The 17,254-nt window shown below is 38.5% G+C and overlaps 1 protein-coding gene across 1 annotated transcript; it reads right to left on the minus strand.

Annotated features, from left to right (window-relative positions):
• Positions 1-1,344: 1,344 nt before the first annotated feature.
• On the minus strand, positions 1,345-17,231 carry CD164 (CD164 molecule). The gene is made up of 6 exons (XM_011282514.4): positions 16,916-17,231; positions 14,055-14,138; positions 12,406-12,477; positions 10,474-10,509; positions 6,760-6,816; positions 1,345-3,918 (listed from the first exon to the last, which is right to left on the minus strand). The coding sequence occupies exons 1-6, from the start codon at positions 17,094-17,096 to the stop codon at positions 3,752-3,754; spliced, it is 597 nt and encodes a 198-aa protein (XP_011280816.1). The 5' UTR covers positions 17,097-17,231; the 3' UTR covers positions 1,345-3,751.
• Positions 17,232-17,254: the final 23 nt, after the last annotated feature.

Raw genomic sequence — 17,254 nt, forward strand, 5'->3', positions numbered from 1 at the left:
AAGCAATGATGTAGGGAGGACACCCAGACAGGGCCCAGTGGACTTCCTGAGTTCAGATGGAACTAAAGTCAAGGCAGTTGAAAGCAGCTGGAGTTCCCAGAGCAAAGGACCAGGGTGGCAAGCCGCGGAAAGAGGAGCTCCAAAGATCTGCAGAATGTAGTCTCAGCAACATATTGGTCAGCACGTGCACAAGCTAACTACCAAAGGCTGGGGAAGCTTTCCAGGAAAAAGTATCTGGGAGCCTGCCCCAGGCTAGGAACAGAGCCTGTTCCCACTAGCCCAGACTAGAAAGCCCCATAATCCAGGGACACTGGGTATACAGAAAGGTCTTGCCTCAGAACTGGGGAACCCTAGAATAAGTGCTGCTCTGCTCTCACCTAACAAAACTTAAATGCAAGACCTAGAAGGATCATACTGTTTGTTTTCTGTGTCCCAGAACCAAAATAACCAGCATCAAACAGCTTACATGCAAAGAAACTTACATGCAAAGAAACTTACAACTTACATGCAAAGAAACAGGAAAAGTATGACCCATAATGAACAAAAAAAATCAAACTGACCCAGTATTAGAATTAGCAGACACAGGCATTTAAAAAAAGCATACCACTGTATGATCAAAAACTAAAGATTGAGTATGTAGACATGGAAGATAAAAACCATGAAAAATGAACTTCTAAAAATGAAGACACCTGAAATGATAAACACACTGGATGAAACTATCATTAGGTTTAGACTGTAGCATTAGTGAACTTGAAGACAGTAATCTGACATGAAACAGAGAAAGATTAAAAAACCAAATAGTGCATGGATCAGATGTGTGTCAACTTCCGGCAGCCTCTGTGTCATCAGAACCCCTAACAAAGAAGGGAAAGGACAGAAAAAAATATATGAAGAAATAGTAGTTGAAAAATGCCCAAATCTGATGAAAGGCATATATCCTAAGAGACCCAACAAACCCTAAACAAAAGAAATGATAGCACAGCATGTCATAATCAAATTGCTCAGACCAGCAATAGAGAAAAAAATCTTAAAAAGCAACAAAGGAAAACAAAGATATGTACTGAGTAACAGAAGATGAAGATGACTGATTTCTCAGAGAACAATGCAATTGAGAAGACAATGGACCAACATCAGTAAAGTGCTGTAAACACTAAAGCACTAAAAATTTCCAAAGCTCTGTCCTCCACTGGCGAATCCGTATCTTAGTTACTATCTGCTGGTCTTGTATAACAATACAGTAGACAACCCATCTCCAAACAGACTGATAAGGTAAATTCACTATCATTAAATTTCATAATCAAAATGCAAAAAACACTTCAGTTAATAAAAAATTGAACAGATTGATTCAATAAACATGTAGATTTATTTTAAATCAGTTTGGTACATGATACAGGTTGGTTTTACAGTTTTTAATGAACTGAAATAGAAATTTCTAAATACAGCAGTGTCTGCCTGTGCAACAAATATCTGTAAGGTAAAGTAAGGTGTTTTGATAGAACTACATCCGCATGAACAAATCAGAAGAAAATCTGAAAAGGTTTCTATATACCTTCTGGATTTTAAAAAAACCAAATTTTTAATGGCTCAAGATAGTAAATTGCTAAAGGAAGGGGGGAAAAGGCCATGAGTTCTGTTGTAAGAGCTCTTCTTGCAAAATCTAACTGGTTTCATATTATGGTTTTGTTATTAGAGCAATATTCAAAATTACAGAAGATGAGAAGGCGCCATCAGCTACATTTTCACAAAAATTGCTGTATGGACATTAATGTGTGATAAGGTATTCACATCTACGTAAATGATAATTATACCACTGTAGCTAAATTTTGCCACTTTGGGAGGAATGGAAATTCTGTATATTTTCAAATGAATCTTGGATCTTCTAGCACTCACTAAAAACTAACAGCCATGGCACCATAATAAAAGTTCTTGTGAGGTTCCTAGAACTAATTACTAATGAATATTACTAATGAAAACACAAAAATGTGAGGCAAACCTACCTTTTCCCAAAAACCTTTGAAGCCAGAGATTTTAAACAATTAAGGCACTTGAAAAGATTAGGTGTATGTACAAATGTGCAAGTAAAACAAACTTTAGCTGTACCAGCAAGTAACAAAGAAACAGTAAATCTTCATTTTAAGAACCTTGAATATAATCTAAATGCAAGGAATTTTGGCTAATGAAATGGACCAAAGCAACTTGTCATCTCCTACTACAAAATACTGAAAACCAAGTGCTAAACTCAGCCCTCAGAGGCTAAAGAAACTAAAAACCTTTAATGACCTAGAAAAGCAAAAACTTTCTTAAAACTAATGTAAACCTCTGAACTAATCCAATATGTCAAAGGCAGGGGAGAAGTCTCCCTCTAAAACTGAAAAAACTAGTGCTGCCTAAGAAAACTAAAAAAAAAAATTAAAGTATGCATGCTTATATTATACTACGGGAACAGAAACTAAAAAGAAAGGACAGGAGAGAAGGAGAAAGCAGGAGAGAAAGAGAAAGAAGAGAAAGCACAATCTGTCTATCGTGGGCAATCATCATTAAAAACCTACAGTAATCCAATCAACCAAAAATCCCTAGATTTTCTAAAATTACACTGGTCACATTTCTGGTCTCAAAACTTAAAGTGATTGTCTCATTAAAGAACTAGTAAATGACTCTAAAACAACTTCCTTCCTTCTTGCCTCATAAAAATAGTTACTTTTCAAGAAAGCTTGGCGAAAATCCTTTCATGGTACAACAGTGTTGAAGTACAAAGGAAAATATAATTAAATCAACTTTAGCTTTATACTTTTTAACAGCCTAAGAAAAATGCTGGGAGGTTCAATATGTGAAGGCTTTCAGCTTTGTGGAATATCTTTTAGCTTAACTTGCTCGGGTCTGAAATCAAATAGTATTTAGTTAAATACTAACAGTATGATATCTAAAAGCAGGTTTACTACATCTTGTCAACAGTTACATCATCAGACCAACCTTTACCTTCCTTAATGTAAAAGAACAAATCACAAACATTTTAAGTTACAGTCTACCTTTCAGTCTGTCTTTTAAGGCACTGTTCTTTATTTTCTCAGTGATATAAGGTGCTTTACAAGGATGAACAATAACCTGCTATTCTTTAATGGTTTGTATCCTTTCCATTCGTTCCTTTAAATCTGGAATGTAATTCCCTGTGTGGCATCTTATTTCTAATGTAGAAAAAATAACTGCTATCGAGCACAAAATTTTACTCTAAAGATACAGTTTACTCTAAGGATACTAAATTTATAGATTTATTCCACTTTTGAAAGGACAGCCAAAAGTCCACCCGATTGATGCTCATTTGGCACATTCTTCTCAATTCTGGTCACTAGACTACATCCTGAGTTAGGATGAAAATAATGCAGCTTTCAGGCTTTAAAATGACTAAATTTAAACTGCCAAAAGAGTCATGAGGTTGTCTGCGCAGGACAATGTTTTCCATCACTTACAGAGTTACATTTGGTACGTCAAGAAGAGAGAACATAATCCCACAGCAGCAGCCATTTAAAATAAAAGAAGACAGCCACAAGGATTCATGCAGAATATTTTAAATATTCCTGTTGAGCAAAATGATTTAAGTGATTTTTCTTCAAGGACGATGCTCCAAAACATCCTATATGCATCCTTTGAAAATTTAAAGATCCTGGAATAGCGTCTTCCATGTGGGACATCTTGAAAGATAATATTTTGGTTTCAGTGAGTTATACACCAGTCCTTGTTAATTTAATGGGTCTGTTTACAGAGTGTGGTAGTTTCGTTCTTTCGATTTGCAGAATTTATAGAGAAAGAAAATTACAGCCTGCACACCCAAGACGAGGACAATTCCTCCAATGAAACTGGCTGCATCAAAGGTAGACTTCCGTCCAGGTTGTGAAGTCGGAGTTAAAGTGGTATTAGTCGTACCTGTTAAATAAGAGCGGAAAAATAACACTTGGTAAGTCTCACGATCCTCTACCATAATTTCAAGACCCACCTGAGCTTCTACTTGGCCATGTGCTCAATTCTATAAAGCATTTGCTCTTGGGTCAAGTCTTTACAGCTAGAATCTATCCCTAATTAAGGAAAACAACCATTTATCAACCCATTCACTCCATCCAGCAGTATCAAGCAGTCAATGCTACCATACAAACCCAAACACAAAACAGCAAAGCATTCTCCTGGTACATAAATTATGCCCTGGGAACATGTAGAGCACTTTAAAAATGTGCAATTTCTTCAGACTACATATATTTTTACTTAATTATTACAGTAAATATTAATATTTGTTACGGTAAATACCTGAACATTCGTACAACTTTTGAATTTTACTAACTACATAAGGTAAGTAAAAATTTGGTTGCAATTCTTCAAATTGCAAAAATTACCTTAAGTATCTACAATTTATAATTCCAACAAGCAAAAAACCTCATTATTAAAGGTACCGTAAATCTTGCTCGGCAAATTTTATGAGCATTACCAAACCATATGGAAAAAAAGCAAAAAAGTTTGAATTCCTTTTCCAGAGAGTAAAATGTTTCTAGAAAAACCAAAACATAAATTTCTTTTCAGGGAGTAAAACGTTTCAAGTGGAACACCATCCATTTTACTAAAAAGCAAGTTCATACTTAAATTTTTCTTTTTTCTTAAATCGAATATCAAATAGACACTGGTTGTAGTGGCTGTTTGATAAGCTGGCCACTTTAAAATTAATTACAACTGTTCCGTATTCCTTCCTGTGAAGACAAAATGGCTTCCTTGAAACCAAGAGAAAGGTAGCACAAGAATAAGCGAAAAGAATAAAAAAACCATAAAAGAACAGTATTTTAAATACAGAGAGGAGGATTCATAACCTACAATGATCTGTGGCATAAGCTGAATATGATTTCATTTGTAATACAAATTATTAATTAATAAAGTTACTCTTCAGATGCACTTTTAGTATCCAAAATCTATGAAGAGCTCACCAAGCTCCACACCCGAAAAACAAATAATCCAGTGAAGAAATGGGCAGAAAACATGAATAGACACTTCTCTAAAGACGACATCCAGATGGCCAATAGGCACATGAAAAGATGCTCAACGTCGCTCCTCATCAGGGAAATACAAATCAAAACCACACTCAGATATCACCTCATGCCAGTCAGAGTGGCTAAAATGAACAAATCAGGAGACTATAGATGCTAGAGAGGATGTGGAGAAACAGGAACCCTCTTGCACTGTTGGTGGGAATGCAAACTGGTGCAGCCGCTCTGGAAAACAGTGTGGAGGTTCCTCAAAAAATTGAAACTAGGTCTACCCTATGACCCAGCAATAGCACTGCTAGGAATTTACCCAAGGGATACAGGAGTGCTGATGCATAGGGGCACTTGTACCCCAATGTTTATAGGAGCATTTTCAACAATAGCCAAATTATGGAAAGAGCCTAAATGTCCATTAACTGATGAATGGATAAAGAAATTGTGGTTTATATACACAATGGAATACTACGTGGCGATGATAAAGAATGAAATATGGCCCTTTGTAGCAACGTGGATGGAACTGGAGAGTGTTATGCTAAGTGAAATAAGCCATACAGAGAAAGACAGATACCGTACGTTTTCACTCTTATGTGGATCCTGAGAAACTTAACAGAAGTCCATGGGGAAGGGGAAGGAAAAAAAAACAAAAAAGAGGTTAGAGAGGGAGGGAGCCAAAGCATGAGACTCTTAAAAACTGAAAACAAACTGAGGGTTAATGGGGGGTGGGTGATGGGTATTGAGGAGGGCACCTTTTGGGATGAGCACTGGGTGTTGTATGGAAACCAATTTGACAATAAATTTCATATTAAAAAAAAAAAAGAATTATAAAGGAATGTAAAGAAATGGTGAGGGGCACCTGGATGGCTCAGTTGGTTGAGCATCCAACTCTTGATTTTGGCTCAGGTCATGATCCCAGCGTCATGGGATGGAGCCTGCCTGAGATTCTCTCCCTTTGTCTCTCTCTCTTTCTCTCTCTCTCTCCTCCTCTGCCCCTCCCCCACGTGCATTCCATGGGCACACGCTCTTTCTCTCCAAAAAAAAAAAAAAGAAATGGTGAGAAATATGGCTGAGGTACACATTTGGCAGTGCTAGCTTGGCTTTTTAGACCTTTCCTCAAAAAAAGATGGCTATATTGGGGCGCCTGGGTGGCGCAGTCGGTTAAGCGTCCGACTTCAGCCAGGTCACGATCTCGCGGTCCGTGAGTTCGAGCCCCGCGTCGGGCTCTGGGCTGATGGCTCAGAGCCTGGAGCCTGTTTCCGATTCTGTGTTTCCCTCTCTCTCTGCCCCTCCCCCGTTCATGCTCTGTCTCTCTCTGTCCCAAAAATAAATAAACGTCGGAAAAAAAAAAATAATTAAAAAAAAAAAAAAAGATGGCTATATTATCTTCACTCTAATTGCCATGATCTAACACAGCACACAACTAATCAGTGTTTAGTAATTTAATTTGTAAGTTATAAAAAATTAGATCTCGCCTACAAGTTGTACTAAAAGGTTTTGGAGAAACATTACCACATTTAACTCTAACATGTCATGCCAAATGCAGTTACACATTAACAAATGAGAAGGACTCTCAGCAAACCTACCATTACTGCTCTAACAGCCAACTGTCTTGGTCCTCCAAAATGTAAGAGATGAGTTTTACTCACAACCATTCATGAATAAAACTGGAAAATGGTGGCAGAAACAGTACAAGGCAATGTTGCACACACATCCTACCTCACTGTTAGTTTAAAAAACCCTCAATTACCTGATGTAGTAACTGTGGTGGTAGTTGTAGAAGAGGAAGGCAGAGTTGTGGTTTTAGCTGGAATGTAAACAAAACTTATTAAAAACGTAAATTTCCAAACCTCCCAATATCTAACAATTTGTCTTTAAAAATAATGCTACCAATTTCACATGCTTTCCATTTTTTAAAGAATAAAGGCCAAGTTTCAGTTAATGGTTCACTAACTTATCTACGTAGCCAGAATACTAGCTTTTAAATGCTTCTGAAAACATCCAGCAAGCACGAAATTGTATCCATGTTAACATCTATGTACATGTTTAAGTATGGAATTTACACAGCTGGATAAAATTCGCAAAAAAACGCACAGAAGGGCAAGAACTAGTGTTTAAGTAAGGGAACTATATAGGTTTGTTTTGTTTTGTTTTGATAAATAACCTTGCTTCTGTGGCAAAAACTATTATTAACTTAAAAAGTCATCGTAAGAAACAGGTGCAACTCAGTACTTCTCCAGTAGGTATCAAGATAGCCTTAACTTCTTTCTTTCAAGGGGATGGTAAACTTTTGTTAAAAAGGCGGACAGTAAATATTTTAAGCTTTGTACACTGTGTAGTGCAAAAGCAGCCCAGGACACCATGCATCTGAACAGGCATGGTTCTGTTTCAATAAAATTCGATTTATAAAAGTCCTCAGGAGTCAAAGACCCCCAATTTAAATTATAAGAGCCCAAAGGTAAGCTCTAGTCTACCATACTACATGAATTGCAATAATTTTTTTTTATCTGAAAATACCTATAAAGAAATGAACACTTGTGAGAATTAACCTGAATGTAAACACATTTTAGGAACTAAAGCAATGTGTTAACAGACCTCTGTTAGTACTAATATTACTAATAGTACTCTGTTAGTACTAACAGATTCTAATAAAAGATATGTTAACAATACTGACAGGTTATTCTCATACAAGTCTGTATCCCTTTCTCTCAATATGACATTGCTGCATACATTTTCCCTACCCTGCTCTTGGAGAGACAATTAGGTCATCTCTCATTTCTCCATACTACAAACATCTTGCAGGGAAATACTTGATCTCATCTCTGTTAGGACTGATTCTTATACAGAATTCCTAGATTAAAGGGTATGATTATTTTCAGACTTTTAATCCTTTAAAAGTTTCTGTTGCTTATACATTCTGTGTAACACACTAACACTTTACAAATTAGACATATATTCCTTTCAATCTTAAAACAACACTATCAACAAATTTTGTCTGACAATGGATGGTAGAGAAAGAAAGTTTACACATTTTCTATCTGATTCTCACGAACAATCCTCTGAACGTGGCACAAACTAATTCTTTTTTTATAAATAGGCAAAACATTCACACACTTTTACTTTTGACTGAAATAGGGAATATACTTCTATTGACCCACAGTTCCTTTCATTAAAAAAAGTAATTCAGCAGTTACAAAAGTTGCTACTGGTGATGGAAATATAGAAAACACAGTAAATTAAGTAATCTCATGCTGCTTCCAGCCAGCCACTTCTCTAGGCATGTATGTAACAAAAAATTTAAAAATGTGCTAAAACTTAATAGTTTGTCTTCCACTTAATATATTACAAATATTTCCGACCACATCTCTAACGTAATTTAGTCATTCTGTTATGGTATTATTTATTGACATTCATATTTATTTATAATATATATACGTCATGACAGAAGACTATTATAATTAACCCCAGTGAACACCTAAGTAAATCAGATTCCCTTTGAATCATTTCTTTAATAATCCCTTAATTTTTCACTTGCTCTCTTTCCACAGTAGGTATGAAAAGAGACCATGTAAAGGTTTGTTTTTCAACCACTAATTGCCATGCAATTGGTGCATTTTCTATAAGCAAGCCCTGGCTTCTTTCCACTTTACAGAACCCAAAGAGACAAAACAAGAAGACTCCATCGTAGTTCGCTGGAGAACCCAGTGCAGAGCAAGCATGAAAACTACATCAAGATCCATGGAGGAGAAATTAAAACCACAATGGTTTTAAAGAAATTGATTCCCCGGCTCCTGCTTCCGGTTTACATCCCACCTTTAGGAAACTAATTTTCCCTCAACGTCTCTGCTTTCATCAATCTTTAACATCCTCCTAGTCAGTGACTTCTAATGGTGCTACTACTGTGTGCTCTCCGCAAGTTCTGTAGCATTTGCAGATCTCTATGGCATGAATACTTCCACTGTAATTCAAGCCACCAACATGGTATCACTGAATGTGTAGCTGGGAAGAGCTATGCACAACTGGCAAGCAAAACCTGGTAACTAGCTAGCTCACCACTGCCAAAGTCTTTCAAAATGAGTTCTGGCCCCTACTACAACATCTGACCACTTTTTCCTCTGAAAATAAAAGTTTCTTGGACACATTTCTCTGCCCATCCCTACTCAGTTTCCTCTCTAGTCCTCTTCTTCTCAACTCTTACGTGTTACTGTTCCATAGAGTTTGGTTCTTAAGCCCTATTCTCCTCTCTACAAGCTGCTCCTGTGGACACTACTACTGCCTACTGATCAGGTTAATCTGTACTGTTAGCAAAGAGCTGTGCCATCACCTCCATCAAGTTCTATCACTTCTAATTCCTAAGTCTATTTGCATACACCTGCAACTCTTCCCCTAGTAGTTCCCCAGAATTCCCACCACAGGTTATCTAATCTCCATGTGTCCACTCTTGTCTTCCTTCCAATCTGTCCTCCCAATCTGGCTCTTGACCTGTTACTGTCCAGCTCAATTTTTCCTCACCGTGTACTCCAAATGCAATTCCCTGACCTCATTACACTCTTTCTCATCTCCTTCACCATATACGCCGTTATTCCACATACACACCTTCCTACAAACATCTCAACACACTGGGCTTACTTACCCTTTTCGTAGTTCCTACCGCAGACAAAATGCTGTCTTACTTCTATCTCCAATCCCAATCATCTAAGCCTAGAACTTTCCTGGAGTAGACTTTTTTTTTTTTTAATGATTTACTCCTTCTATCACTTTGGTAAAGATTTTTAGAAGGAGAAAGAAGGTGTAGTGAACAACTTTCCAGCTGTTTAGGCTGAAAAGCCTATCTTTCTGGAAAGCAATCAGTACTTAAAGCCTTAAAATAATTCTATCCTCTGACCTAGGAATGCTGTTTGAATCAATCCTATCAGAGTTAACAGCACATATTCTCCACTGCATGGAGAATGACCGATGACCTAACTATCCAACCAAGTGCAGCATGGTTAAAGCGCATACAACAATGTTTAAGTAAGAGGAAAAACAAATTCAAACATGTATGAATACACCATCCAATTTCATAGTAAGTATATTTATTTAGATATACCTACAGAAGAGACTGGAATAACTTTATCACTGAAAACATTTTGGTACCTCTAGATGATGGGAATTATAGGGAATTTTAATTTCCTTTAGGCTTCTGTATTTCCCAAGATTTCCACAAAATCCACAAAAAGCAGTATGTGAACTCAATGTCCAAAGATACAGCAAATCCTCCCATGTACAATGAATATGAAACACTGGAGTTATGTGTCGCTGTCACAGACAATTCATATTAATGTAATTATGGTCCAAAACTAAATACATCTACTAGTTTTTTAAATTATACTAAACTTTTAGGTACTTAATTGCTAACAAATTATCCATCAGAAGGCCTTACAAATCCTGAAGAAGAGGAAAAGAATCAATTATCTTGTATTACCTGTAGAATTGGTTGGCATTGGAGTGGGCTCGGGTTCTATTTAAAAGAAACAAACATTAAGTCCAAGCAATCTCAAATATCACAATCTATTATACTATTTTCCAAATTGCAGTCATTTAAATACCACTTTTATAATTTTTGCATTTAAGTACCACCTTGCGGAGGAGACTGACAGTTGCTCTGAATACTCATCTCCCCTTCTTTAGAAATGGAAGCACCAATCTAAGGTTGACACTTCCCTCCCCTGAGGAAAGACAGACATTTTTTTAGCCTCCCCTGCAGCTAGGTAGTCAAGTGTAACTTCTAGAAAGCATCTGTAAGGTAGGTGTGGGCCTCTCTCTTTCCTCTTCCCGCTGGCAGGAATACTAATTGATGGCTGGAAGAGGAGCACTCACCTTGGAGAGTCAGGTCAGAGATATTCTTGAGGAATGACAGTAAAGAGCCCGAGTTCCTAATGCTTGTAGAGCTGCTACTCTAGCCCTCTAGCTACACCTGAGCGCAGACTTCCTTCACATAAGAGTGAAGTCTGTCTGTTGCTTAAACCACTCTAATTTGGGTTTTCCTATCTTTCATAGCCCAAACTAATTCTAACTGATACATCCTCAAATAAGTATAATTACTTATTTGATTTTTCTCTAAATTACTATCTTTTAAAATGTTTTACTTGGGGCACCCGGGTGGCTCAGTTAAGCATCTGACTCTTGATCTCGGATCAGGTCATGATTTCACAGTTCATGGGACTAAGCCCCTTGTCAGGCTCAGCGCTGACAGCTCGGAGTCTGCTTGGTCTTCTCTCCCTCTTCTCCACGCACCCCCTCCCCACCAGCATGCACACACGTGTGCTCTCTCTCAAAATAAACAAGCATTTAAAAAAATACTTGTTTCTAGAAAGTATTATCATGAAATCACAGGTCTGATTATAGTTATTAGTGTTTTCTAATATATATCAAAATAGATACTAAAATTGTTTGCTCTTTTACCACCTAAACCATACTATATTCACTGTACATAAGGGATAATGGACCTCACAGTAATGAAATTCTCAGTCACAAAGTTCAAGTTCGAATGGGAAAATGCCTACTAAAAGTAAATTGTTACAGGTAGTCATTCAAGGCTACTGACACACTCCAGAAACCTCTTTTGCTCTATTTAATTATTACCTATGCACCAAATTACAAATTGACTTCCCTATCCATTTGTAATCTTATTTAAAAAATCAGTTGTTTCATCTAAGAATTTAAACTATTTCCTGAGCAAAGAGTTATGGTTAAAGAGTAATCAATTTCCTCAAATTAAAGTACAAATATGAGAAAAAGAGGGGTGGCCTGGTGGCTTAGTAGGTTAAGCGTCTGACTCTTGGTTTCAGCTCAGGTCACATTCTCACAGTTCAGGAGTTCAAGCCCTGTTCTACGCTGACAGCACAGAGTTTCCTTGGGATTCTCTTTCTCACTCTCCCTCTCCCCCTACCCTGCTCGCTCTCTCTCTCTAAATAAATAAACTTAAAAAAAATGAGAAAACAGAGGAATACAGAAAAAATTCAACCATTAACACAAACTATGCTAGAGAATGTGACAATCACCAGCACCACAACCAAGAAAAGTGCCAGAACAAGGTTGTCTAGGCCTGTAAAATGCAAATAAAGAGAAGGTCTAAAATGCAGGGAGTTTCCAGAAGAGTTAAGAAAAAAAAAAGAAAAAAAGTAAATGAGGAGGTATCTCTCTACCTGCAGCATTCCACAGTGCAGCCAAATCACTAAACTAAGATTCAAAACACTGTCCTTTGTATCAGTATGAATGTGTTATTTATATCCAAATTTCTAACAAGATTAGAATTATGGAAATGGCAAACCAAATACTGAACTAAGGCTTCCTGAGGCAAAGATCTTCCTCACCTCTCTGGCCACTTTCCCCAGCAGTCAATGTGAATACTTACCAGAACAGAATTTTGTGCCATTCAACACCTGGCAATCACTAGCTGTTGAATTATGGGAACAGTAGCTTCTGTCTGTTACGGGGAGGAAAAGACACAGAGCACCAATCACTTGCTTATATTATCTTTGACTTTGTTACTAAGCTCCAGAATTGCTTCCAAAAATCAAACTCAAGGATAAATACTTTATAAGTCCATAGACCGATAAAATAACTTTTATTTTCTTTTCCCCACTGTTTAAGAAGTAATACATAGGATCCCTCCAAATATTCTTCTAAACTCATCATAAATATACTGAACAGATAAATCGGAAAACACTCAGATCACAGAACTGTGGCATGACTACCATACAGGGAAGGTTGCTAGAATCTACAAATAGGGCTGAGTCAGTAGGGAGAAACAGTCAAGATCTTTAATAAAGGCTTAGTCACCACAGGAGGTGCCCGGATAGCAGCAGCAGGACCTCTGTTCCAGATCTCTGCTTTGGTCATCTACACTTTCTAAAACTGCTTTCCTAGATGGTCAGACTTGTAACAAGAGTAAGGGAGACCTTTCCCCAACATATCCTACAGTAAGGTATTGGAGCCCCAAAAAATACGTCAAGTCCCAAGGAGAAGAGGCGTGTGCTCTTAAATTCCATTTTATGACTTTAAAAAAAGGGACTCTTAAACAACAAAAAATTAACTTTACCCCAAACTAAGCTAATACCTTAATTTTAAAAGAAGTTTTTCAACTTTTTTATGTAGTGATATATCCACAATTCTTACATTTTTTTTAACGCACAAAGAAGCTTAACATATAGTGTTAGCTTTTTCTTTTATATACATATAAACCAGATAGACTGTTTTACTGATAAGAAAAAAATGCAACTACCTTCCATTAAAAAAACAGAATATGCTATAATTCCACAGTCCTAACAAAAACCTTATTGGCATTTCAAAGTATCTTCAAGTAGCTCTTTATCCCTCAAATTAAAGGTTACTCTCTTCCCATGTCATTCTTCTTTCATATTTAAGTATCCAACAAAGTTTTATAAGGTCTCCATAGTTCATCTAGTAGGTGACAGAAGATAAATGCCTCCTTTTTCTAGACAACTATTTTCAGGGGAAAATTTTACAACTTTCTTTCACTGCTAATTTCAGTGTACCTGTACCATTCCATCTTCCAAATCTTTAAAATCTCTCTTCCCTTGGGGCACCTGGGTGGCTCAGTCGGTTAAGCATCACACTCAACTTTGGCTCATGTCATGATCTCATAGTCCTTGAGTTTGAGCCCCATATTGTGCTCCGCGATGACAGCACAGAGCCTGCTTGGGATTCTCTCTCAGCCCCTCCCCAGCTCATGTGCTCACGCACATTCTCTCTCTCTCTCAAAATAAATAAATGAACTTAAAAAAATAAAAACTACTGAACCTTAATTATCCCTCTAAGGAATTAAAGGTGTGGGGACAGAATGGGAGACCAGAGTTTTGGGGGGAAATGTGAAGCAACGGGCACTTTAACGAAAACGTATTTGACTTGCAAAATAAATAGTAACACACTATACCAAATTTTCTACATAATTTTCAAATGTTCAGGAATGCCCTGTAGAATACCTTAAAAGGTTAAAACAAAACAGTTTGCAGTCTCAAAATTGAAGCAATCTTTTCTTACCTTTACATTCTATCCAAAAGCAGGTAGTAGCATCAAGGCTAGCATTGAAACAGGAAACACAGCTGTTGCGGTTTTCACAGATATCTGGTGGGGAGGGGCATATAAAACCAATCAATTGATAACTCACTTTGAGTTTGTATCACTTACCTTTTTTACACAAATGTGAGCATTACATATGATACTAAACTTACTAATTCAGAGAAGTGGTAAAACGTTATATAGCCCATTGATAGATGAATGGATTTAAAAAAGTGTATACATTTTGCAGTATTTTTCAACCACAAAAAAAGGAAATCTTGCCATATGCTACAACGTGGATGAACTTTAAGGGCATTATGTGAAATTAGACATTCAAAAAAGGACAAACACTGCATGATTCCACCTATATAAAGTATCTAAAACAGTCACAGTCAGAAGCAGAAAGTAGAATGATGGCTGCAGGGAGGGGAAATGGAGATCTGCTGGTCAAGCAGGGTATAGTTTCAAGTAGGGTGAAAAGTTCTAGAGCTCCTCTGTATAACATCGCGTTTACAGTTAATAATGTACTTTACACTTAAAAATTTGTTGGGTTGGTAGACCTCACGTTAGATGGGTTTTTTTTAACCACACACACAAAAACACTTCATAAATTGGCTTAATAAAAACTTCCTATCATTATAAACGACTTAAGAAGCTGAAATAAACTCAAGAGAAAGGGAAGAAAAAAACCTCACAAGCTAGTGAGAAGGTTCAGTACCTATCTAGACAACGCTACTTCACAGACACTCAGGGTTTCTTGAGCCATTTTAAAACATCCATAAAAAATAAAAATATTGGGAAAAAAGGCTATGTTATAAGGCCAACGCCACACACAGGGAAATCACTGCCCTAAAACATCAGCTGAGACACTGGAATTTTTAATAGTAATAAAGATTTGTTACAGATTGAACCCAAGCTCTGATGATGCCCATTCTGAAAACCTCAAGAGATTCGGAACTCATAAACGGCCTGCTCTTTCCAGGGTCCTCCATGAATGGAGGGTAAGAAACAACAAGACCTGGAAGGAGCAACATCCATGTACACGTAATTTAACAAGTTAGCAGGGTTTTTGTCAGTAATTTAAAGCAAATGACCAAAAGACTTTAGAATAGGGCTCTATCCATTTTCCTGGAAGGTTGATGCCCCCCAAAACATTCATATTTGCTTTCCCCATGCCTTAAAAAAAACAGTTCTGCATAGAGGCAACGCATTTCAATATTTTATGACTAGTATTCATCAGGGACTGGGACATACATAATACCCTGAATAAGGGGTTCACAAAATAGAAAATAAATTCTGCAGACGTTTGTATACTGATAAAAAAAAAAAAAAAAAAAGCTAGTTGTCTAAAATCTCTTGTTCCTGATAATTTATGTTTGAATAGCATAATCAATGTTATTTACAATGAACTAAACTTGCTACCTTTCATTTTAGACTGAAGCTTATCCAACTACTATTTACAGAAAACAAAACATCTTTGCACAACTTTCAATTACAAAAAGGCAATTAACGGGAATCTCCAAGCTTCTCTTGGAAAAATACACACAACAGTCCAAAACTACAATTCTGGGAAAAAACTGCAAAATCAGCAGGAGACCATACACATTGTGCTCTATCCTCTTAAAAACAGTGCAGTCAGAATGTCCAGTATCGTACTGCAATTTACTTTCCTCATTTAACAATTATTGAATTTTACTATTACATCTTTATAAACAATTATACATTTTATTAAACTTATATGAAACAACCAAAGGAAGACACTGGAAAATAGTATCATCAGTCTGAGGGAATGGGGCGGGGGGGGGGGGGGACCACGGTAAATATCCTGACACTCCACGGCAATTCTTTAGTCAAGATGCCAGTTACTTCTTACTCAATATTAACTACAATCACCAATTATACTAAATTGCAGGTTTTAAATATCTAGGGCTCCTTCACCTTTCTACCTTAAATTTATCTTCCCCTCTCTTTTGTGTTGTAAAGACATTGCCAATTCAATGTACGCCTCAACCAGTACCCAAGTCTACTGCAGAGCTTAACAAAGGGTGTGTTCCTGGTCGGGTTTTGGAAAATCAACAGACCTGGGTTCCAATCCCAGCTTCACAATCAACTAAATTTACGCTTCTCGCAGTTACTTTAACTCCATCTTCCTCCTAGATTTCACTGCCTATCTTCTAGTTTAGCCTTAAATACCAAAAAAGATATGTGAAGCACTGAGTACACGAATGGTTACTTTTTTTCTTTGCACATAGCAAAGTTTTAATTAATCGAATGCCCAACCCTCGAGTATATCTCATACCTATCCGCAGAATCAATATAGTTAGATCCCAGGCAACTTATTTTCTCAGACCGAAGTCGGAGACACTAGCAGCATTAACGTCTACGGTTTCTTTCCCTTTTTCGCCAACTTCCGGAGAAGCCTCCTCTCGGAGGCAGGACCTGGGTGGGCAAACGGCTAACCCCAAAGAGAGGAGGGTTCGACTTCATCAACAACTTTGGAGGCGAGTCGCCTCGCCCCATGATCAACCCCACTGCAGCCACCGCGGGAGGAAGCCACGTCCCCTCTTCCGAGCGTGAAGTGAGACTGGGGATTACGAGGCACTTTTTAAAAGCATGTCGGCGTGGGGCACTCGGGGTGGCAAAGGCCACGGAGGCTCGACCGCCCCTTCTCCCCCGGGCGCTCCCCCACCCCCGCCACCCCAAGCCGGGCCCCGGCTGGACTCGGACGGGCCGCCATGTTGCTGGAGCGCGGCCCGCCCGGGCCCCGCGCGCACCGCGGGCAGGACAGGCGGCTCGGCTCGGCGGGCGTGCCAGTGCGGGAAGCCCGTTGGGCCGGCCCCCACCTTGTGCTGGAATGGTGACCGGCGTTAGAGTCGTCACCGACGTCGGAACTGACTTGGTGGTCGCTAAAGTCGTAACTGCAGTCACGTTCGGGTCCGGGGAGACGTCCTGAGCCGCGGTCAGCACACAGAGCGCGGCCAGGCAGGCAGCGGCCCACGGCAGCTGGCGGGAGAGCCCCGACATCACGTCCTCCGCGCTGATGTTCCGGCGAAAGCTGCTGCGAACTCCGCTCCGTCAGTCCCTCTGTCCCCTGCGGCACCGCCTCGGAGAGTCTGGTCCCCCGCGAGATCGCGACGGGGTCACGTGAGGGGCCCCAGGCCACGGCGTGCGGGGGCGAGGCG

This window comes from Felis catus, chromosome B2 (assembly GCF_018350175.1).
Source record: "Felis catus isolate Fca126 chromosome B2, F.catus_Fca126_mat1.0, whole genome shotgun sequence".
Taxonomy (NCBI): Eukaryota; Metazoa; Chordata; class Mammalia; order Carnivora; family Felidae; genus Felis; species Felis catus.

Excerpts from the sequence above, each read along its gene's own strand:
- CD164 (XM_011282514.4), bottom strand. The coding sequence starts at position 17,096 with ATGTCGGGGCTCTCCCGCCAGCTGCCGTGGGCCGCTGCCTGCCTGGCC. Across the intron at positions 10,510-12,405 it reads TGGCACAAAATTCTGTTCTG|AACCCGAGCCCACTCCAATG; the intron begins GTAAGTATTCAC and ends TCTTTTAAATAG. Across the intron at positions 6,817-10,473 it reads AATGCCAACCAATTCTACAG|CTAAAACCACAACTCTGCCT; the intron begins GTAATACAAGAT and ends TTTACATTCCAG.